At 39.1% G+C, this 24,471-nt stretch overlaps 4 protein-coding genes across 4 annotated transcripts; 1 reads left to right on the top strand and 3 right to left on the bottom strand.

Moving 5' to 3' along the window:
* Positions 1-13,162: 13,162 nt before the first annotated feature.
* On the bottom strand, positions 13,163-14,061 carry N7477_008538 (uncharacterized protein; the record flags this gene model as incomplete). The annotated part of the gene is made up of 2 exons (XM_056970201.1): positions 13,163-13,957; positions 14,020-14,061. Coding segments are annotated over 2 exons (837 nt in total), but the record flags the coding sequence as incomplete, so codon positions are not given.
* A 107-nt stretch (positions 14,062-14,168) lies between these two features.
* Positions 14,169-15,358, bottom strand: N7477_008537 (uncharacterized protein; the record flags this gene model as incomplete). The annotated part of the gene is made up of 3 exons (XM_056970200.1): positions 14,169-14,782; positions 14,838-14,958; positions 15,026-15,358. 3 exons carry the CDS (start codon positions 15,356-15,358, stop codon positions 14,169-14,171), a joined length of 1,068 nt encoding a protein of 355 aa, XP_056820232.1.
* A 2,421-nt stretch (positions 15,359-17,779) lies between these two features.
* On the top strand, positions 17,780-18,407 carry N7477_008536 (uncharacterized protein; the record flags this gene model as incomplete). The annotated part of the gene is made up of 2 exons (XM_056970199.1): positions 17,780-17,876; positions 18,310-18,407. The coding sequence occupies 2 exons, from the start codon at positions 17,780-17,782 to the stop codon at positions 18,405-18,407; spliced, it is 195 nt and encodes a 64-aa protein (XP_056820231.1).
* A 4,488-nt stretch (positions 18,408-22,895) lies between these two features.
* On the bottom strand, positions 22,896-24,433 carry N7477_008535 (WD repeat WDR12/YTM1 family ribosome biogenesis protein; the record flags this gene model as incomplete). The annotated part of the gene is made up of 3 exons (XM_056970198.1): positions 22,896-23,919; positions 24,018-24,234; positions 24,310-24,433. The coding sequence occupies 3 exons, from the start codon at positions 24,431-24,433 to the stop codon at positions 22,896-22,898; spliced, it is 1,365 nt and encodes a 454-aa protein (XP_056820230.1).
* Between the last annotated feature and the right edge of the window lie 38 nt (positions 24,434-24,471).

Genomic DNA, 24,471 nt, shown 5'->3' with positions numbered 1-24,471 from the left:
AATCTACCACAATAATCCCCTAATAGGACACTTTAGGAAATATAGGACGACAGAGCTCCTATAACGGAAATATTACTAGATAAATATACACTAAGACATTATAGAATATATAAAAACCTACTCTGTCTGCTAAGAAACTATAATACCTCGGTATAAGCCGTATAGTAACCTCAAATCCCTACCGTAACCTTCACAACTATTCGCCGAAATCTCTATAGACTTTATTATAGGTCTACCCTTAGTAATCTATAAGAATAAGCCTTATAACGCAATCTTAGTTATTATCTGCCGCTTTACGAAATAGTGCCGATTTATCCCCGTTTTAATAGCGATTAACGCTAGTTCCCTTACTATTATAATATATTATAAGATCGAACTTTAGTTTAGCCTATTAGAAGGTATCGTATCCGACAGAGGCCCTATCTTTATTAATAAATTCTGGTCAAAACTATATTTTTACTTAAGGATAAAACTCCGATTTTCTATAGCTTTCTACCCACAGATAGATAGCTAAATAAAAAGGATAAATTAAACCCTTAAGCACTACTTACGGTATTTTATAGATACTAAGTAATAAATATAGCCGAATCTGCTATGAATTATAGAGTTTATATATAATAATACTATAAATACTACTATAGGTATCTCGCCCTTCTAAGCCCTTATAGGATATTCCCTAAATTTCTAATTACGCTCCGAGGCTAGAGCACTAAAGGAGGAAGTACTAGCCGTAGCAGATCGAATATAAAAGCTATAGGATCTCCGTAAAAAAATAAAGAAAATATAGCGAAGAGCTACCGAAACTATAGCGAAGCACTATAATAAACGCTATACCCTAATTAAATTTAAGCGTAGAGATCTTATAGCCCTTTTAACCCGTAACTTAAAGCTAAAGACACCTATAAGAAAACTCTTACCACACTTTATTAGACTATTCCGCGTACTTATAATAGTCAGAACACAAGCGTATCGTCTAAGCTTACCTAACTAATACTCCCGATTATATAATATCTTCCCCGTGACCTTCCTTAAGCCCTAGCACTAGCGTAAATCAGATACGAACCCACTTCTAATACCAGAGCTCGCGGACGATAACGAATAGGAGATTAAGGAGATTAAGGACGAGAAAATCTTCCGTAACGAGATACACTTCCTAGTTAAGTAAAAGGGATAGCCCACAGAATATAACTAGTGATTACTAGAAGTAAATATAAAGAATACCTAAGAAGTAATATAGGACTATAGAAAAAAGAGGAAAGGCAGAAGAGTTTATTAAAATCCTAAGAAAAGATCCCGACCCAAAGTCGGCTACCACAAAAATAGTAAGAATAAATTTAGGTATTTAAGGTTTCACACACAAAACCTCCACAAAGATATACCAATATATTAAGAAAATAAGACCAAAAGATTAAAGTATAGGAGAAAGATAGGCCACAATATTATTAATAATCGCCACACTATTAGCGTCTCTATCCGCGTACTAGAGGCGAAGCGCGGCCAAAATATTATCGCGGAAGGTTAGCTTCGCAACCCGCTAAGAAGCAGACATAATATCTATAGGGGATAAACGAGGGACTAGCGAAGCCTCCTATAAGAGACAGTAAATATTAGACGCGCTAGGGCTAAGGTTATTAATAGGAATAAGGAGATAACCGGCTAGATATATCTAGTAAACGGCGAAGTTAACCTATAGAATCGTTAGCGAAACTTATACTAAATAAGCTTCTAACTTATAGGCTTAGTAGCACGCGTAGTGCCTAAGTTATAAATACTAGAGTAATAAGATACTAAATACAGAAAGTTAGTGATAAGGGCGCGAACTACCTCTTTAGCACGGATATAAATAGTACCAGACTAAATAGGGTTACTAATAATAAGCTTACTATCTTTATTTGCCTCCTTAGCAGACTTAGTGACGACAGCCTAAATATCCGCGATATACTTAACTAAATTAACTATATTAATTAAGTTACCCTATATACTAAAGGGAACCTAGATAGGTCAGTAACGAAACGTAACAGAATAAAAAAGATAAATAAACCGAAGGGTAAGGATAATTAGCACGGAAATATGCCTAGCATAGGACAGAACTCAGCGTATCGCGTATATAAACTACCGAGAAGGTACTCTGCCTATCCTAGTCTCGGAGGGAGCGATAGGCGTAGGGAACACACTAAATAAGCTCGGGGATCAGAGATATATCCCGTAGAGGGCGATAGCTAAGGGACAAAGAGGCAGATATATTAATTCGCGAGCGAAACGACAATAAAAATAAAGAAAAAAAAAGAAATAAAGAGAAAGCCAAACTAGTAATAAGTTACGGCCAAAGAATAAATAAAAAGAAGTTAAAATAATACTAAATATAAGCACTAAGGAGATAGAAGAGAGTTATTAAAGGGGGAAAAGTAAGGGAGAGAGAAATAAGGAAATATATAAGTAAAGATATTAATAATATATATAAATAAATAATAATAATACGCTAGAAAACCACTAATACGCGACCGGAAAAGATATATATAAATATATATTGCTATTAGCCAAACTAAATATATAACCTCGCGCGGTATAATAATATTATTACCCTATCGCGGCCGGGTCTACCGCGAAACTAAAGGGAGTCTAATACTATTTATAACTCCTACGTGATATACCTTAAGTATAACGACACCTAGGGCTTATCCCTATTATATAATCCGACCCCGGGGGTCACGTACCACTAGATAACGTTATACCAAAGAACGACCAAAAAAAAAAAAATTTTCGATTACCTCCGGGGCCCGTCGTCTCTAGAAGGGGAGATAGTTATAAAGGAATACTGAGGACTAACGGTAAAGGTTTGCCCCATAATAGAATAAGTAAGTCTCAGACCTAATTCGTACTTAAATCGAGAGGGTTTCCAATTAATCTAGACTTAGCAAGAATCAGTCTTGCTTCTACAATACTACACCTAGTCCAGACATCCTTTCTTACCTAACCGACAGGCTTTCTATCCTGAACACATAGATCCTTTACAACGAGACTTAACTCACTCTAGCCTAATAACCCCAAAAATTAGAATAAGGGTGTGAAGGTTATAACTATATCCCTAATTTAGGGAGTTATAAATATTATTAACCTTAGGCCTCGCTATAGCGAGTAAGAATCTTACTATAACCTATAATTAGCGTAGTTAGAAGATATTATATAATATAATATAGTATATTATCGATAATATATATTTTTAGCTAGGTATTAGCTTTTAAATCGCTTTCTCTCGTAGGTTACTAGAAGTTAAATAATCTCCGAATTATCTTCGATAATAACTCCGTTATATATAGTCTGCGCCAAAACCCCTAATGCGGATTAAGACCTTTAACCCGCACCTAAACCTAACTTAGTGAGTTATAAATCTAGAATTAAAAATCTATAAAAAATTTATCTTAACCTAAAGTTATATAAAATCTAGGTCTTAATATATATAATTTAGCTTATTTATCTAAATTAAATACTATTATTTATTTGTATTTTAGTTCTGATTTTTTTAAATTATTAAGTTCTACTTAAACTACATAAAATATTAAGAAACTCTTTTATATATTAATTTATTAATAGTAGTGTTGGGATATAAGGGTAAAGCTACCACGAAGCAGATCGTGGCCCCTTAAGTCCGTGTAAAGGATCTATGTGTTCAGGATAGAAAGCCTGTCGGTTAGGTAAGAAAGGATGTCTGGACTAGGTGTAGTATTGTAGAAGCAAGACTGATTCTTGCTAAGTCTAGATTAATTGGAAACCCTCTCGATTTAAGTACGAATTGGGTCCGAGACTTGCTTATTCCACTGCGGGGCAAACCTTCACCGCTAGTCCTCAGTATTCCTTTACAGTCCGTGGGATCAACCTTAGTCCGGCTAGGTCAGTCGGTGCCAGACAAAGGAAGAAGGTTAAAGGTCGTAGGATAGACTATAAGCAGATATAGCCTAAACGAAGGCAGAACCACAGTCCTAAGGATCAAAGGAAGAAGGTAGAGATGACTTTGGAAAGTGGAAAATGACTTTAGGAAAGTAGAACTGACTTGATTCTTTCTGCTAGAAAGGAGGGACATATTTATAGGCTAGGATAGCCTAGAAATGATGTCTAGAATGACATACAAAGACTAGGCAGCAACATAATAAAGGTGGCAAAGAAGGGAACCGAAGAAAAGCCAAAAGAATGATGTCAAGGATCGACGGTTTAAGCCACCCCGAAAGCACCCCCGCAGGATCAGGCTATGCATGCCTAAAGGTGGACCATTTTACCCCTAAGGGAAAGTGGTCCGCCTATCCTTAAGGGGACCGAGGGTCGAAGTCTGTTCACCGGGGTCCGAAGACCATGGTCGAAGTCCGCGGGCAAGGCATGCCCGAAAGCACCCCCGAAGGAACGGACCATTCATGCCTGAAGGCGGACCATTTACCCCTAAAGGAAAATGGTCCCGCCTATCGTTCGGGGGAGGGCCGCGGACCAGAATCAGAAGTGGTCAAAACATCATTTTGATAGAAGAAAAAATCTGGTCACGTGATCAATGCAATCTGGTCTTATATGTTGAATATAAGGATAGATCTTTCTATGTAGCATTGGTCTATATTCCAATAAGTAATTATTCACTAGCGTAGATAACCTTAAAGCTTTTATTTAGCTCCGTACCTATAAAAGTAGTAACTTCGCGAAAGTAATATTTATAGTTATATAGGTATTTTTATATAATATTAGACTTAATTATACCCTAATAGACCTTAATAAGGTAAATATTCTTTAAGACTACCTTCTAGATAGCTTTCTAAGCGCTATTAAGTTAAAATAATATTAAATAGCTAGCTTTAGAAATATCTAAGGTATTAGCTAGTCTAATTTATATCTATTTAAGAATATTTATTAGTTATTAGAGCGGATCTTCCTAAATATATATATATTTATATTCTATATATTAAAGTTTAGCCTTACGGAGATAAGTATTCTCAGCTAAAATATTCGCGGTCTATTTAATAAGTATTACCTAAATAGGTAAGCTTTCTTCTAAGATAATTATCTAAGCTTAGTAAAATATTTATACGCTGTCCGCTAATAGCAAATAAAGTATATACTTAGTATTTAGAGTTATTAGATATATAAACTATAAGTCTTAAAGGGTATAATTAGATATAATTAGTTAGGAATATTAATATTTAAAGGATTTTTTCTTAAGAATATTAATTTTCCTTAGATTTTATTTTCTCTCTTAAAATAAGTCTTCTTTTAGAGCTAAAAAAGATATATATTTATCTTTTTTCTTACCTCTATTAATATATATAGATATAATAAGTATTAAACTTAAGTTTTCTCTAATTAATCTTTATTATCTATAGCCTTAATTAGCGAGTTATTTTAGTACTAATTCTTTTAATATATAATTTCCTTATATCGCTATTTTATAGATATATATATATATATTCTTATAGATAATAACTAGAATAATTAGAGAGAACTTCGGATTCCTTTTAGTATTATATATAAGCGATCTTAATTAGTCGCTTAAGAAGAGATTATTTATAGGAATAGGGACATATCTAATAATAATATTTCTGTTCTTAGCTAACTATAGAATATTTAGCTAAGTAAGAATATATTACTAAATAAGATTCTAAAGGTAAGAAAGTATATTCTATTTAGTAAGTATACGAAGGAGTAGATATATAGTAACCGTGCGGACTAATATAAGTCTGTACGGCAGAAAAAGTTAGGTAACGTAACCGTTTCCCCCTAACAAGAAGGCCCTGTTATCACAATAGTAAGGCCTAAGGTTAATAATATTTATAACTCTCTAAAGTAAGAGTATAGTTATAACCTCTATACCCCTTATTCTAATTTTTGGGGTTATTAGGCTAGAGTGAGTTAAGTCTCGTTAAGTGATAAAATTTTAGCTGTATCTCGGGTGGCTCTCGATGCGAGTCCCATTGCCGCGACACAAATCTAGTAAATAAGGGTAATTTTTCGATTGCCTAAGCTCAAGAACCTTAATAGTCTGACAAAATTTCGTGAAACTACTGTATGACTGGCCACGCGAGGCTATACTGAAATGTAATCCGATCGCCTACTATATATGTAAAGGAATACTGAGGACTAGCGGTGAAGGTTTGCCCCGCAGTGGAATAAGCAAGTCTCGGACCCAATTCGTACTTAAATCGAGAGGGTTTCCAATTAATCTAGACTTAGCAAGAATTAGTCTTGCTTCTATAATACTACACCTAGTCCAGATATCCTTTCTTACCTAACCGACAGGCTTTCTATCCTGAATATATAGATCCTTTATAATTCTGATTCTTCTTTTATCGGTTACCTAAGGAAGTATATCTGTTAACGACCGTATCCTCCGCTCCCGCGTCGCTACCGAAGGCGACGACACACCTATATCGCACGAGGCTACTGCTACGTCCTAGCGTAGAGACGCTACTGATTCGACCCCGAGACTAAACTAACCCGAGTTAATTTCTCCTAACCTACTATAATACGAACCACTTCTAGGGGACCTACGCGGATATTAAGCGACCTATAGAGAACTCCGAAACGACAGCTAAACTATCGAAGATAAAATCGAACGCCTTAATAAGAAAATCCGCCTCCTTAAACGTATTTAGGAGCTTAAAGGGGACCGAACCGTGCTAGTTAAGATAAGGACCTAGCTACAAAATAAAGACAAATCGACCGCGAGTAACGACAAAAAGGGTATTAAAATTAAAGATATCCCTTCCTTTTTAAAGGACTTTAACCTCTGGAAACGTTAAGAGTAGATTCTTGACCTCGAATACTAATTCGAAGCTAACCTAAAATAATACCTCACAGACCGAGAAAAGGTATTCGCTAGCATAGCAATAATAGAATATAACTATCGCTAAAGATAGCTATAATATATATATATAAAGCCTATAGAGGAATAATAAGAGCTTAAGAGCTTATAGATAGCTTTTAAAGACTAAATAACTACCCTTCTATATAATATAGCTACCTTATAGGCTAATATAAGTATTAGCCTTAGCTAGGCACGCTAAAGGCTATAAGATAATCCGGATTAATTCTATATTTATCTAGATAGCCTAGAATAATATTTTAAACGGAAAAGCGAAAAGGATAGTATAATATTCTATTACTCTAAGCTTAACCTAGCCCTTCGCTATTATATAAGCGAATATCTCCCTAAAGAATAACTACTAGAGATATATAATACTATAGTAAGTAAAGCGGGATATTTTTAGAACCTACTTTAAATAGCTAAGAAACGTCGCTAATTCGCCGATAAAACCTAAGAGTATTAACGCTTACTAGGACGCCTCGCATAATCTAGATATATATATAACTAAAGAAGGGATAACGCCTCCTAAAGATATAAGGAGTAATAACCCTTAAAGACCCGGCTAGGTTCCTTACGCTTCCGGGAAAGCCACAGCTATCATAACTTAAATAATATATATAGATTGACTATAAACTAAGACCGAAACCTACCACACTTAGGATCGGGACCCTAATATTACTAATATTATGAATTTGGCTATATCGCCTTAAACTATACTAAAGATAGACTAAACACACACTCTACGCGTATTTAATCCTTAAGGAACTCGGGAAAAGGGAATAAGTCGAAGTAAGCCTTACCCTTATAACTCTAGACCCCGAGATAGGGACCACCTTACGCTTTTATATCCTAATTCGAGTACGGAACGCCCTCGTTATATACGCGGACCTAGATAGTTACGCCGAAGTTAATCTAGTTAGCTACTAATTCGTAAAAAAGTATAACCTAGAATGTACCCCGGCTACCGCTCTAACTATTTAGGTAATCTCGAACTAAAAGATTATCTCCTATAGGGTATAGAAAGTCCCTATTACCGCTACTAACTCAAGGGGGATACCCCGTAGCTTTATAAGATAATATATAGCTATAGATAGGGACCTATACCTAGAAGGTAGCCCGTCCTTCTATTAATAACTATAATTTAAGACCTTTAAATCTATTTATTACTAAACCGATAATAGTGGTTCGAGGCAAAAGAGTTCTCCTTATTTAGCCCGCAGTAATTCACTAAGGCCTACTAAAATTATACCTATATTTATACCGCGATCTAAATACTAAAAGATATATAGCTTCTAGAGGATAACAAAGAAACAGAGACTATATCCGAACTAACACTACTAGACGAACTAGAGATATTTCGTGATATATTCGCGGCCGATTAGTTAAGGATTCTGCCGATATAAAAGTTAACTAACTACACTATTAAACTTAAGGAAGGGGTATTACCCCCCCTATAGGCTAATATACCCCCTCTCGTAAACCAAACTCGCGGAATTAAGGAGATATCTTAACGAAAACCTCGCAAATAGATATATCCGACCCTCTAAAGAGTCCCGCAGGGGCGCCGATCCTCTTTATACCTAAAAAGGATAGTAATTTATGTCTCTGCGTAGACTACCGAGAATTAAATAAAGTCTTAGTTAAGAATCGCTATCCTTTACCCCTTATTTCAGAGATCCTTAACCGCCTTTCGGGTATAAAATACTTTAGTAAAATCGATATATAGGATATATATTACCGAATCCGAATAAGAGAGGGCGAAGAATAGAAAATAGCCTTCCGGACATAATATAGCCACTATAAATATATAGTGATACCATTTAGACTCACTAACGTACCGGCTACCTTTCAAAACTATATTTATACCGCGTTATATGGCTTACTTAATATAATCTATATCGTATACCTAAACGATATCCTTATCTTCTTATCAGACTACGAGTTACACACGAAATACCTTCGATAAGTTCTTGAAAGGCTAAAGGAAGTATAGCTCTACGTAAAAATATCTAAATATATATTCTACTAAGACTAAGTAAAATTCCTTAGCTTTATAATTAGTAGCTAAGGTATCTTAATAGACCTATAACGCGTTATCGCTATCGCGTTCCTAGGAAATACCCAAAATATTCTATAATATCTAAGTATTCCTAGGATTCTATAACTTCTATTAGCGCTTTATTAAAGGATACTCCCTTATTACGGTCCCTCTTACTAACCTTCTAAAGGGAAGCCAGAACGGCAAGAAATAAGGGAATATAGATCTAAACGATATCGAAAAGGTAGCGTTTTAATAACTAAAAGATACCTTTTAGTAAGCCTCACTTCTTAAATTCTTTGACCTAGTAAGATATATCCGAATTAAAACTAATATATCTAACCTAGGGATAGCCAGGATAATATTATAACCTAATAATAAAGAGCGATAGTACCCCGTAGCGTTCTAGTTAAGAAAATTTACTAGCGCAGAACTAAACTATAGCACCCCGGACTAAGAACTATTCGCTATTATATATTTATTTAAGTAATAGCGATATTACCTAGAAAAAAGTAAGTACCCTATTAAGGTCCTCTCTAATTATTCGAACCTCTAGGGCTTTATAAAATAGCTAAAAATTAATAGACGCTAAGCCCGGTAATATTTATTCCTTACCCCCTTTAATTTCGTAATTAAACACTAAGTAGGTAGAATAAATCCCGCTAATAGCCTCTTATAATAGCTAAATAAAGATATAACTCTAAGAATAGAGCTTCTAAACCCTATTCGAGAGCGAATCGTAGGTATTTCGGAGGTTAAACTAAGAGACCTCCTAGCCAGTAAATCCTAGTTAAAGTATAATAACTAAGAAGAACCTAAACTCCGTATATAAATCCCTATTAATACCTAAGTAAATTAAGGCCGAGGCGATATAGAAATAGCTAACTAAGCTATCTAGGAGGAGTTAAGTCGCGCTTAATAGTTACCTTAGAGTATAGTATAGAGTGCTAATACTAGTAAGAACGCTTATACAGAGTATATAAGCGCTAATCTACGGATCTAGGTTAAGAGAATCTAGGATAATAATCCGGAGACTCAGAGCTAAAAGATAGCTATTTCGTAAGGGAAATAGCGTATAAAAGAATAGTCTATTAATCTCGATAGCCTACTACACTACAGAATACGCCTTTATATCCCTACGGGGAGTAACCTAAAATAAAAATTACTATAAATCTATTATAACAATCCCTTAGTAGGACACTTTAGGAAATATAGGATAATAGAGCTCCTATAACAGAAATATTATTAGATAAATATACACTAAGACATTATAGAATATATAAAAACCTACTCTATCTACTAAGGAACTATAGTATCTCGGTATAGGCTATATAGTAACCTCAAATCCTTACCGTAACCTTTACGATTATTCGCCGAAATCTCTATAAACTTTATTATAGGTCTACCCTTAGTAATCTATAAGAATAAGCCTTATAATATAATCTTAGTTATTATCTGCCGCTTTACGAAATAGTGCCGATTTATCCCTATTTTAATAGCGATTAACGCTAGTTCCCTTACCGTTATAATATATTATAAGATTAAACTCCAATTTAGCCCACCAAAAGATATTATATCCGATAGAGGCCCTATCTTTATTAGTATATTCTAGTCAAAACTATATTTCTACTTAAGGATAAAACTCCGATTTTTTATAGCTTTCTACCTATAGATAGATAGCCAAACAAAAAGGATAAATTAAACCCTTAAGTATTACTTACGGTATTTTATAGATACTAAGTAATAAATATAGCTGAATCTGCTACGAATTACAGAGTTTATATATAATAATATTATAAATACCACTATAGGTATCTCGCCCTTCTAAGCCCTTATAGGATATTCCCTAAATTTCTAATTACGCTCTAAGGCTAGAGCACTAAAGGAGGAAGTGCTAGCTATAGTAAATTAAATATAAAAGCTATAGGATCTCCGTAAAAAAATAAAGAAAATATAGCGAAGAGCTACTAAAACTATAGCGAAGCACTATAATAAACGCTATACCTTAATTAAATTTAAGCGTAGAGATCTTATAGCCCTTTTAACCCATAACTTAAAGCTAAAGATACCTATAAGAAAACTCTTATTACGCTTTATTAGACTATTCCGCGTACTTATAATAGTCAGAATATAAGTGTATCGTCTAAGCTTACCTAACTAATACTCCTAGTTATATAATATTTTCCCTATAACCTTCCTTAAGCCCTAGTACTAATATAAATTAGATACGAACCCACTTCTAATATCAGAGCTCGCGGATAACGACGAATAAGAGGTTAAGGAGATTAAGGATAAGAAAATCTTCCGTAATAAGATACACTTCCTAGTTAAGTAAAAGGGATAGCCCGCAGAATATAACTAGTAATTACTAAAAGTGGATATAAAGAATACCTAAGAAATAATACGGGACTATAGGAAAAAGAGGAAAGGCAGAAGAGTTTATTAAAATCTTAAGAAAAAGATCCCGACCTAAAGTCGGCTACCACAAAAATAGTAAGAATAAATTTAGGTATTTAAGGTTTTACACACGAAACCTCTATAAAGATACACTAATATATTAAGAAAATAAGACCGAAAGGTTAAAGTATAAAAGGAAGATAGGCTACAATATTATTAATAATCGCCGCACTATTAGCGTCTCTATCCGCGTACTAAAGGCGAAGCGCGGCCAAAATATTATCACAGAAGGTTAGCTTCGTAACCCGCTAGGAAGCAAATATAATATCTATAGGGGACAAATAAAAGACTAATAAAGCCTCCTATAAGAGATAGTAAATATCAGACGCGCTAAGGCTAAGATTATTAATAGGAATAAGGAGATAACTAGCCAAATATATCTAATAAATAGCGAAGTTAACTTATAGAATTGTTAGCGAAACTTATACTAAACGGGCTTCTAACTTATAGGCTTAGTAGCACGTGTAGTGCCTAGGTTATAAATACTAAAGTGACGAGATACTAAGTATAAAAAGTTAGTAATAAGGGCGCGAACTACCTCCTTAGCATAAATATAAATAGTACCAGACTAAATAGGGTCACTAATAATAAGCTCACTATCTTTATTCGCCTCCTTAGCAGACTTAGTAACGATAGCCTAAATATCCGCGATATATTTAACTAAATTAACTATATTAATTAAGTTACCCTATATACTAAGGGGAACCTAGATAGGTTAGTAATAAAACGTAACTAAATAAAAAAGATAAATAAACCGAAGGGTAAGGACAATTAGTACGGAAACATACCCAATATAGGATAGAACTTAGCGTATCGCGTATATAAACTACTAAGAAGGCGCTCTGCCTATCCTAATCTCGGAGAGAGCGACGGGCGTAGGGAACACACTAAGTAAGCTCAGGGATCAGAGATATATCCCGCAGAGGGCGATAGCTAAGGGATAAAGGGGCAGATATATTAATTCGCGAGCGAAATAATAATAAAAATAGAGAAAAAGAAAAGAAATAAAGAGGAAGCTAAACTAATAATAAGTTACGGCTAAAGAATAAACAAAAAGAAGTTAAAATAATACCAAATATAAGCACTAAGGAGATAGAAGAGAGTTATTAAAGGGAGAAAAGTAAGAGGAAAGAAGTAAGGAAATATATAAGTAAAGATATTAATAATATATATAAATAAATAATAATAATACGCTAGAAAACCACTAATACGCGACCGGAAAAGACACACATAAATATATATTGCTATTAGCTAAACCAAATATATAACCTCGCGCGGTATAATAATATTATTATCCTATTACGGCCGGGTCTACCGCGAAACTAGAGGGAGTCTAATACTATTTATAACTCCTACGTAACACACCTTAAGTATAACGATACCTAGGGCTTATCCCTATTATATAATCCGACCCCAGGGGTCACGTGCCACTAGATAACGTTATACTAAAGAACGACCAAAAAAAAAAAAAAAATTTTCGATTACCTCCGGGGCCCGTCGTCTCTAGAAGGGGGAGGTAGTTATAAAGGAATACTAAGGACTAACGGTAAAGGTTTGCCCCGCAGTGGAATAAGTAAGTCTCGGACCCAATTCGTACTTAAATCGAGAGGGTTTCCAATTAATCTAGACTTAGCAAGAATCAGTCTTGCTTCTACAATACTACACCTAGTCCAGACATCCTTTCTTACCTAACCGACAGGCTTTCTATCCTGAACACATAGATCCTTTACAATATAGTAATGACAAGGCTAGCTGCGCTCCCCCCTTGCATAGCACCGATACCTTTTCTTCCCTTCCAGGGCTGTTTCGCCTCCAAGACCCAACTCGCTTACGCAAGTTTTGTCTGTCTCCACGCCTGTGGTGCTTCCAATCCACCCGGGCAGCTGGTCAAGATCATTGACTTCGTCTGAATTATGCGCTAGACGTAGTGGGAAACGGTCTGGCGCCGCCGAACCTATACGCATCATTGCAAACGAGTCAAGCTGGTTCGTCCATCGCGGCGTCCACGCAGCGTACAGCGAAAGTCCTAGTATGCAAAGGAGATAGAGTGCTAGCAAGATGGATATAAGCAACACCCCGGCATGTGATATACTTGGGACTTGTTGGTCGACGCCCAAATCCCAATTCAGTGAACCACTTGTTTCTGAATCACTCCACGTAGAGGCATATTGCAACCACTCGTCGACGGCCATGAATGCTGCTGCCGTGAAAGCATTCTCTATGTGCTTTGCCGAAGGCGAGATGACGTTATCATAATAGGGTAGATCCCGTTCTTCAGCAGAGAATAGCCAGATATAGTCAGCTACCAGCTTGAGGAGCCCAGGTCCCTTGGTATTAGCACCATCAATGCACGGATCTATGTCCAGTGAGACGCGATTGTCGTCTTCTCCATGGAGTAGTTGGACCAAAGGTGGTATATCAATACATCCACCCCACTCATCTGGCCCTCCGTTGTGATATGCTTGAGCAGCTGTATGTTCTATGTCGAGGTAGGATCCCGTGGTGAATAGAGCCAGAGTGGTATATAGAAGAGGGCCCTTGCTTACCACTGATGAGAGGGAATCAGTAAGGTTTGCCAGCGCTACTTCGGTACTGTTGGTCACCGGCCCGACAGAGAACCGCTTCTTCTAATAAATTGAAGCTTTCTGAGATTGAAACCTGCACTGTGCGCCGCAATTCTTCTCTTGACCATTATCTGGATCATCGAGAAGTGGACCAGGTAGCTGGCCATTTTGGTAATTTGGAAGTTCAAAGTAGCCTGCCGTGGTATTGAGTGTGACTTTGAAAGAGTATTTGCCTGGAGCAAAGGATAGATATTCCCCCAGTTCGTTTCCACCCTCATATTCCCCCTTCCAATCCAGAGTCATTTTGACGTATAAACTCCTCGCTAAAATCCTGTCTTTTGCGAGTAGCTTTCCATGGGGACTGTTTCTGGTCACCTGGCATGCAGATATCAACGATGTAGCCACCGATATCAGTCATGTTCTCGTAGTGAATGAACAACGCGCCTGGTTCATCTCTGCAGTCCTTCGGGAAATCATCCGCTAAAATCTTGTCATACTTGGTCGTGAAGTTAACTCGAGGAGCAAACTGCTGCCATAACCCAGTCCGGAACCCGACTGGGGGCTGGGCCCAGAAAGGATCACTTATATTGGGCATGATTCCGAACGTGGACTGACCAGACTTGTTACATGCCTGATTCGAACCATCAGTAGAGTTCGTGCAACCTTCTCCACTAGACCAAAGCCTGAACTGAGGGTCTGAATTGCTGGTTGAGATCAGTCGGGACCTGAGCTTTGTTGCGGGTTCTGCCACATCATTATCATGGATTGGGTCCGCGGCCCAGGTAATCCATTTTTCCAAGTCAATTAAGTCCATCGAGCTCATTTTGGTAGGAACTTTAATCGACTTGTATGATACAAATAATCCTTGAAACGGCGCGATAGAAGCGCCTTTAGGAGCGTCAGCAGGTATCGAAAATCCAGCATCAGGGCCTCTCTTCCTCACCAATAAGATTTAGTACCAAGGCGAAGACGAGAAAGACGGAGCCATATCGCTTCCACCCTCCTGCAATGAGTTTTGTGATGAGCACCGGGTCATTCCAACCTTTATCAGCCAATGCCATAGACTGCCTTAATGTCGGGACATGCCAGCTTTGCTTGGCTCGCCGCTGGAGAAAGGCCACTGCTGCACACGAGCAGACCATGGAAGTCAACGGGATGGTCAGAACCGAAGCCAGGGATTGGCATATTCGAGAAGCCCGAAGAAGACGCTCGGTTGTACCGAAACTGCCTTTTGGCACCGCCCAAATAATCCTCCAACTCGGTTTTGGAGCCAAGGTTGGGCTGGTAGCTTCGAGCCCCGATGGGACGATGGTTCAGTATACAGAGAGCTGCCCAGGCAAATATTGCAACCACTGCATAGAGCAGGGCCAGGATCACAATATGGGGCGCACGGCGGAGGGTATCAGAGGGGACTCGATTCTTTTCAGCGCTCTCTTCACTTGATAGTCCCTCCACATTCCCCATTAAGGACTCAGAGGGAAGAGAATCATCTCGGGGGTCAGACTCTCCTGGCATAGTCGTTTCTGGGATGCATTTAGAGGTGTGGAATACTCAGAGCCAGGGGATAATGCCTTTTTATCGGGGTCATGCTGCGAGGCAGAAATTGCGGGGGCCCGTGTTTGGTAGGATCGGCGTGCGCCTTGGAGCTGAAAATCCAGGGTTTCTTTTATGCACCAACCCCTCAGGGGCGCCTTGGCACAGCCCACCGGCCTCACCAGTTGCCTTCTGATCGTCGTGGATACATATGAACCAAGACTGTTCTCCCCTCAGATGAGACGTTTAGAATGACAGCTATCGATCCCCCCAGACCTTGAGCTCCTAGTGTACTCAATCAATTACTTGGACCCTCAGCGCTTGGATACAGTGGATTTCAAAAACAGTTTGCCCCCCTAGATATAGGCATTCTCGAAATCGCCTTGACTAGTACACACTAAGACTCTCTTTCTCGGCCCACCACCAAGACCTTAGCGGAGACCATTTATTGAGCGGGCCGCATCAAACTGAGGGGCTCAGTAAATTGCGACGTGTACGTTACAGTAATGTGTGACAAAATGTTATAGTACGCGTATGGAAAGAAAGCCCATGTAATTCCATGGAATTCTATTGTTGGTCTCTACAAATCATGTGAATAGGGGGAAGACCACCTAGCGCCAAGTAACTTGATGATCTGCTGGGAGAACTCTTTCTCCTCACCTCCCTTTGCGCGGTGTGTGCTAGTCATCACTTACGAGGTGTCTCTTTAGGCCAGAGGACCTCTCATAGTGATATTAGCAGCCAATACTTATCCTGCCTGGTTGGCGGCAAGGGCGAGGATTTTACAGTGACGAACACCAAATCTTGCGTTCAGCTCCAGCAGGTAGTAACCTCATTTCATGGCATACAGCTGTAAATTACAACTTAAAATACCTTCTGTTATCAATCCTGTACAGAGGATTTCGAAACCAGTTTACCTAGTCAGCGCTTATATACGATTTTATTAAGGCTTTATATAGACTTATACTAAATATTATCTAATTACCTTACTAAACTATATACTAAGTTTTCTATTAATAAAAAACTCATATTATAATTATTACCCTAATATTATAATAAAATCTTTATTCTTTTATATTGGAATATAGACCAATGCTACATAGAAAGATCTATCCTTATATTCAACATATAAGACCAGATTGCATTAATCACGTGACCAGATTTTTCTTCTATCAAAATGATGTTTTGACCACTTCTGATTCTGGTCCGCGGCCCTCCCCCGAACGATAGGCGGGACCATTTTCCTTTAGGGGTAAATGGTCCGCCTTCAGGTATGAATGGTCCGTTCCTTCGGGGGTGCCTTCAGGCATGCCTTGCCCGCGGACTTCGACTGTGGTCTTCGTACCCCGGTGAACAGACTTCGACCCTCGGTCCCCTTAAGGATAGGCGGACCACTTTCCCTTAGAGGTAAAATGGTCCACCTTTAGGCATGCATAGCCTGATCCTGCGGGGGTGCTTTCGGGGTGGCTTAGACCGTCGATCCTTGACATCATTCTTTTTGCTTCTCTTCGGTTCCCTTCTTTGCTACCTTCATTATGTTGCTGCCTAGTGTTTGTACGTCATTTGTATGTTATTCTAGACGTCATTTCTAGGCTATCCTAGCCTATAAATACGTCCTTCTTTTCTAGCAGATAGAATTAAGTCAGTTCTACTTTCCTGAAGTTAGTTCTACTTTCCTGAAGTCAGTTCTACTTTCCTGAAGTTAGTTCTACTTTCCTGAAGTCAGTTCTACTTTCCTCAAGTCATTGTCCACTTTCCAAAGTCATCTCTACCTTCTTTCTTTGATCCTCAGGACTGTGGTTCTGTCTTCGTTTAGGCTATATCTGCTTATAGTCTATCCTACGACCTTTGACCTTCCACCTTTGTCTGGCATCGACTGACCCAGCCGGATTAAGGTTGATCCCACGGACTTAAAGGGGCCACGAAGTGCTTCGTGGTAGCTTTACCCTTATATCCTAACATTTTATCCTATATAAGATCCTTATATCCTATATTTTATATATATATAAAAGCCGACCGAAAATATTATTATTTTAAGCCTATCCTTGAGATGATATATTCTAAAGGGGTAAATAAATATTTTCGCGCTAAAAAAATATTATATAAGCTAGAATCCTAGGTCCCTTTCACAGTAAGTGGAGGATGCAGGTGAGACCGCCACTTGGGGGGTCTTGGCATCGCCGTTTGTAACACGCTAAGCCTAATCGGGTGTAGCCCCTTGAATTTGAATTTCAGTGGACTGAAAGACTCACTTTCTTCCACTCCCTATTCTTCACATTTCCACGTCAGAGACCCACTTTTCCACCTATTTTGGGTCTCACATACTGATTTCGACTAAGCAATAGTGTCAATATGGTTCATCCTGCATTTCTGCGCGATGAGCAGGTCTTCAAAGACTATTTGGAGGCTGGGAAGGCCGGGGAAATTGATATTCGAGGCATACAAAGAGGTGAGAAGCCCACTATCTGCGCGCGAAGTGAGAGATTGATTTTCTTACTCGGAAAGAAAATCACTTCTGAAGCGCTTACTAAGCGCTTTGTTCAAGTTACTAATAAATTTAAAGGACAATTCTGACCCACCGAAGGTGAAGGTGGTGCCTGGTGAGGCATTTTGCCGAGTTAGAGGATGTTTGGTGAATAAGGTAAGTGCTTCCTAAGCGCTTGTTAAGCGCTTAACTAATATATAGCTAGGTTGAGCGGGAGACCCGTAATTTACGGCTCTATATTCGCTAAAGCCAGCCACCGCCGCGAGACTGTTAACCAGCGTACTAGTAATATCTCTGTTACTAAACGGATGGAAGCTCTGCGTAAGCACTCTCTAATCACTTATTAAGCGCTTAAATACTAATAATCGAGTAGAGTGATATCATAACCTAATGGAAGCGAACGTATCAAGCTCTTCTGGTAAAGATGCTACTGAGGATGCTACTGAGGGTGCTAAGCCTATTAAGGATCCTACTGAGGATCCTACTAAGGATTAGACTGAGGATTAGACTGAGGGTCTTACTGAAGTTCCTACTGAGGATCCTCAGTAAGAACCTCGGCCTCTTCTTTTGGTCCCTCTGACGAATACCCTGCGGGTAAGTGCTTACTAAGTACTTAGCAAGCGCTTATACACTAATTAAGATAAAGATTTCTCCCTCTCAGATAAAGCGAGCATTAGTTGATACTAGATACGTTAAGAGTCTTTTCCCTTGGGTTGCTTGCTAGGTATACCTAGATAGGCCTCGACCCGGAAGTAAGTGCTTATCAAGTGCTTATTAAGCGCTTAAGTCCTTAACTTATATTTATTATAGAGTGCCCTACAAACCTTAATCGCTACTAGTATCTCCGCGATTATTTCGATACCTCTAGTGCTATGAACTAGGCTAATATCTTACATATCTACTAATACCCATATTATAATAATAATAAACTATCTATCTCTAATACGTATTCTAAGATAATATATAAATTTAATATATATAAGCTATTATTCTAGGGTAACTTCTAATATAATATAAAGTAAGCACTTAATAAGCGATTATTAAATACTAGGAATTACTTTCCTATTATTATTATTATACCGCCCTCTTCTTTATCTGATCTTCTAACTCTAGTAACTTAAGCTTATGCTGTTTTCGCTTAACCTTTCTCTGAAGGGCTTTATTTTCTAGCTCGTCAATCTATACTTGTAATTGGAGCTGCTAGATTATAGTATTATCCGCTAAAGCCTGCTGATTTATTGTTATAACTTGCTGAAGACTAGTTAATCTAGTAAAGTAAGCAGAGTGCTTACCAAGCGCTTGGTAAGCGCTTAATAAGTACTTACCGACGGGACGACCTAGGTGATCGTGTTAATGACGACCGAATCACACGAGGAACACTAGACGTAGAGGTATTCTCGCTAAACCGAAGCGCTAGATCACCCTCAGTTTGTTTATTGAATTATTTTCGCTGGTTTGACACAACTATTATATAGTATAATGTTAGTGTATAAAAGTAGGCTTTTAGATTTATATATAAACCTCGGTGCATCTAGGAATCTAGGCTAGCGCTTATTCCACTAGCGCGGTAAGTTAGTCGGATTCCCCGCGTTATCTATGCTTGGTACTGCTGAATATCGCGATAATTAATATAAAAGCCACTATCTTATTAGCGAAGTACTTATTAAGCGCTTCTTAAGTGCTTCGTAAGCGCTTAGGTCACTTATAATATTAAGGCTTATAATAAAGTTAGTCGTCGACTACCTATATTCGATTTATAATGGGTTTGTTTAATAGTATTTGTGTTCTTCCGTAGGTGCCTAAAGATAGGTTTAGGAATAGGCGAGCAACCTTAGCATAGACCTTCTCGAATCCATCGTGCTCGTTTATGCTTTGCCTATTCGCAAATAAATGGATAAGTCGAGAAATCTAAAAATATAAGCGCTTATTAGACAAGCGCTTAATAAGCACTTAATAAACGCCTAGACTTACTCTTAATAATCCAACCTAGGATCTCTTTATATTCTTCTAGGCTTCTAGCCTTAAGGATCGACCGCATAGGAGAACGAGCGTTTTGAGGGAAAGGAGTCTCCTTCTTAAGGTATTTATCAATACCTCGAAGGAAGTGAATTTAACAGAAGACAATCTGTTACGCGATAAGTTCACTTCCTTGTCGTTTCTCTATATCAAGATCTTGAAGAAAAGCACTAAGGCCTAGTAGGTATAAGCACTTCATAAGCGCTTATTAAATATATAGAGAAAGAACTTTACTTACTAGCGTATTACTTTAAGTCTATATCTATTATAATAGCCTGGATACCCGTACTATCCTGACTAAGACATCGAAAGGTATAAGGTTTAGAAATAAGCTGATTAATATAGTTAAATACCCGCTTAAATAAGAGAGTATATCCTTCTGTAGAATCCTGTGTTGTGAAGATATAACAAAGGGTAATCACTATTTCCGTTAAGCGCTTTCTAAGTGCTTGGTAAGCGCTTCAGTACTTACCACGTTGCCGATCATTAATCTTCCTCGCGAATACTACCTTATGTAGATTATGACGATGTAGGCGTTTAGACGCTATATTAACTTTAAATAGCTCACCATTCATAAGTAAGGCTACCTGTTCAGCTATTATACAGATAATCATCTATTGATGATCGCTATCTATAAAGACGCGTTAGACGTAGTCCTATAATTGCAATTATTAGCAGTATACTCCTTAAAGCACTTATTAAGCGCTTTATAAGCACTTACTTATATGTTCTGGTTTCTTTCCATCTTAAATAGCACACTATTTATATCCTGTCCGGCAGGAAAGTTTAGGAGGCGTTGCTTTCGTATTATTGCCGTTATCCGATCAGTAGTACTAAAACTTTGATGGATATTAGGTAGTGAGATAGCCTGATGCTGCTGGCAGAAGGTTTGAAGGGCTGGGCTGACTAGGAATTTACCTAATTTAGGTAAGCGCTTATTAAGTGCTTAGAAAGCGCTTGACTCACTCGTTGTCAATGAGGGATCCCGTATAGCCTTAATAATATTAAGGATACCCTTAAGAATCTTTTCCGGAGCTTTACTAGGCGGCGGAGGAGGATACGTATGCTCGCCTATTAAGAAGAATATAAAGTATAGCCGTACTTTAAGATCTCGCGGTATAAGCTAATGGAATTTAACCTTATAGGTAAGCTTTTTGAATCGGCCAGAGCCCTGTGGGTGATCGTACTCTATAAGCGCTTAGTAAGTGCTTGGTAAGTGCTTCTTATAAGGATCCCTTATCGCAGAATACTATCCTTATAGATTGTCTCTTAACTGTTCCATATAATTCTTGCTGAATCGTTGCTTTTTGTTCAAATAGCTCACGTAATAGCTAAATATTAACCTCTCTAGTGTCTGGTATAGTCTGGGACCGAAAGTGTAGCTCCTCTAGCATAGTACTAGTATAGTTTATATATTGAATATATATCCTTAGTCGTCCGAGCGGTCCCTAGAGAATATAAGTAACTAAGCGCCTAGGAAGCGCTTAATAAGCACTTACATTAGATCTACTTTTATAGATCACTGGCTAACATATCTCAAGTATTGGCTTATATAGAATCCGAGGGCTATCTAGAAAGAACTATTATTAATGCACCTTAAAATATCTATAATAAATAAGCACTTAATAAGCACTTAATAAGCGCTTTATTACTAACCCAATCGCGTTCCTCTGGGGTAGTTCTGTAGGTAGATATAGAACTCTATATCGATAGGCTTGAATACGTTGCCAAATAGCCTTATCTACATACGAATAACATATATATTATAGATTAGGATACGCCCATTCGCATATCTTAACGCCAGTGCACGCTGATAAAGAATGAAAATAGCTTATATCACTAAGGAATGATTCAGAATTAGCCACACGGTGTCCATGATTCTGTTGCATATTATATTGGACCTAGTTATTTTAGATAAGCACTTAGTAAGCGCTTAGGAAGTGCTTACAGTTTACACTATCTCTTTCACTTATACTTCCATCTCTAGGTGGGTAGTATTACTTAAGGATGTCTCTGGTTGTAGAGATATCACGTATACAAAGCCATCTATAGCCGTCCGAGGATACTCGGGTAGGTCTTGTGAAAATTCGATATATCGTGCCTTTAAGGGATTGCGTTTCGTGGATGTTAGGATAGTGAGAGGGATCTGCGGTAATATTATTAGTTAAAGTAAGTGCTTAATAAGCGCTTAGGAAGCACTTACCTCCTTATCTATCTCTGTCGACATTATACTGTACTACAGTGTAGAGATAGAAGTCATAATAATAGTATGTGTGTGTGTAGTGGAACGTGTGTATAGTATAAGCGATAATAAATTACCCTAAACCCCTATGTAATATAGTTGTTTTAATACCGTAGGTAATGGGTGATGCCGCCATTTGGAGTCCTAATTAGGCTTAGTCTGTTTTCCAAATGGCGATGCCAAGACCCCCCAAGTGGCGGTACCACATATGCACTCCAGTAAGTGCGAGAGCTGACGGGGACCAGGATTAGTCATGATTTTCTGGGTCCCCGCCAGCTGGGTGCCCGCGTTAGGTGATGCTCAGTGAGCAAAAAGCGGCGAGGTCTGAGCACTAAAACGGAAAGAAAACGCCAAGACGTGGCATAGGAAATCCGGTACGTAGGTACCTCTGTATTGTATCTCCAATTGGCGTGGAAACAATGACGCATATTCTGAACACTTATACTCTTTCTAGGCAAGCCCTAGTAATCTCTGCATATACTGTCTTACGCTGACAGGACTGACAATGTAGGTGCCGTCGACCTGTTTTGTAGTCTTCAGGGCCTACTCTCAAGACTAACATTGAAAAAATTGGAGCATGATAAATCAAAATAGACTCGATTTACACATATGTCCGATAGAGCATATCCACACTTGTGGGTCTAAGAAAAGGCTGAATCGAGAACAGACGAACAGAAACTTTTAAACAAACCCCGGATCTCAAACGCCTAGCCAATATGTGCAATCTACTGCTTCGTAGACAAGACACCCTCGCCACGGTTGATCTGAATGCGCTTGTCCTCACCGGCACTGACAATGCCAACCTCCTTGTCCCAGCACACACTGAAAACCTTGACACCTTCACCACCCACGCGCTTGCTGTCGGCCTTGCCTTCCTCCTCGAGGCTCTTGCGGCCAATCGAATAAACGCTCTCACCGACAATGCCGTCCTTGTCGGTTTTGGTAGAACGGATATCCCAGATTCGGCATGTGCCGTCGTGACTACCACTAATGAGACCGTAGGTGCTGTGAGGGTCGCGGGCGAGGCTGACGACGGCGTTTGTGTGTCCTCGGAGCGTCAAGGCCGTGACGGTAGTGGCAGATACTCGGGGGTCGATCAAGGTGATGTGTCGGGCAGAGGTACCTGCTGCCAGGAGGTGATGTTCGGGAAGGTGCTCAAGAGAGAGAAGAGAGTGGGAAGTAGAACGGGTATCAACTAGAGCGCCAGTAACTAGATCCCATGTTCGCAATGAGTGATCCCAAGAGGCCGAGTATCCGACGGTGGAATCTCTTGCGTCGAAGATGGCGGCGGAGACAGGGCCAGTGTGGCCCGAAAGAAGGGACAACGGGCCACGCTGCGGCGTGCTGACGGAGGTGTTCAGCTTGCGTCGCTTTGAAGTCCGACCGATTGCGGAAGGGAGAAGACTTTCTGGAGCGGGACCGCCGTCGGCCTTCTTCGTGGACCAGAAGCCGACAGTGTGGTCGGCTGAGGCCGTGAGAAGACGGTTGGAAGGCGCATGTACAGCCAGAGATTCAATCGCTGATTTGTGTCCGTAGAGCTCCAGCTGAGGAGTAATTTTGCCGGAGAACTCATCGTTCTCAGTGTACTTCCACAAACGAACAGAGCGGTCTAGACCGGTGGACGCAATCTGATTGGGAGACACGAACTTGGCGGCCTTGATAGACGCAGTGTGTCCACCTTCCGTAGGCCCAGGCGAGGTCGCAATGATCTCCGACGACATGTTCCATATCCGAAGCAGACCATCGTAACTTCCTGACAAGATTCTCTCCTGGCCCTTGGAGAAGGTGGCGCCGGAAGCCCAAGATGCGGCGGGCGAAGTTTCAGAGAGTACGTCGGTAGCGCTTACCCAGTCATCATGCTGGAACGATGCGATGTGAAGCGGGGGATAAGAGCTCGGACATATTCAATCTCGAGGGTAGTCTCAGCAGAAATACCATTGGCGGTCAAATATCCATCAATCGAGGTACGCAAAAAGGTTCCGTTGATCAAAAACTCGAACGGGATAGGCTTCTCACTGCCCAGAAGGTTATTCACCAGGGTAGACAGAGCATAACGACGCAGACCTAGCAAATGTTAAGAGTTAGATATCTGAAGCATATACGAAAGCCTGGCTTCCAGTGGGCCGTAAAAGTTCTTACCAGTGGGAACGAGGATGGGACCTGTGCTTTCAGGCAGAGCAACATCCTCCTGCTGGCTCGAGAGCTGCACTCGAACTTGTCGCTGCACAGCCTCAGCGGTAGACGAGACCTGTTCTTCACTCATTATGGGCGAAAATGAGGCAATGTGGTCGTTTCTAGACT

Source organism: Penicillium maclennaniae (assembly GCF_028827695.1).
Source record: "Penicillium maclennaniae strain IBT 15551 chromosome Unknown utg000007l:1.0-4884863.0:1.0-4888362.0, whole genome shotgun sequence".
Taxonomy (NCBI): domain Eukaryota; kingdom Fungi; phylum Ascomycota; class Eurotiomycetes; order Eurotiales; family Aspergillaceae; genus Penicillium; species Penicillium maclennaniae.
Note: the sequence above shows the minus strand (reverse complement) of the source record. Positions and strands in the feature narration are given on the sequence as shown.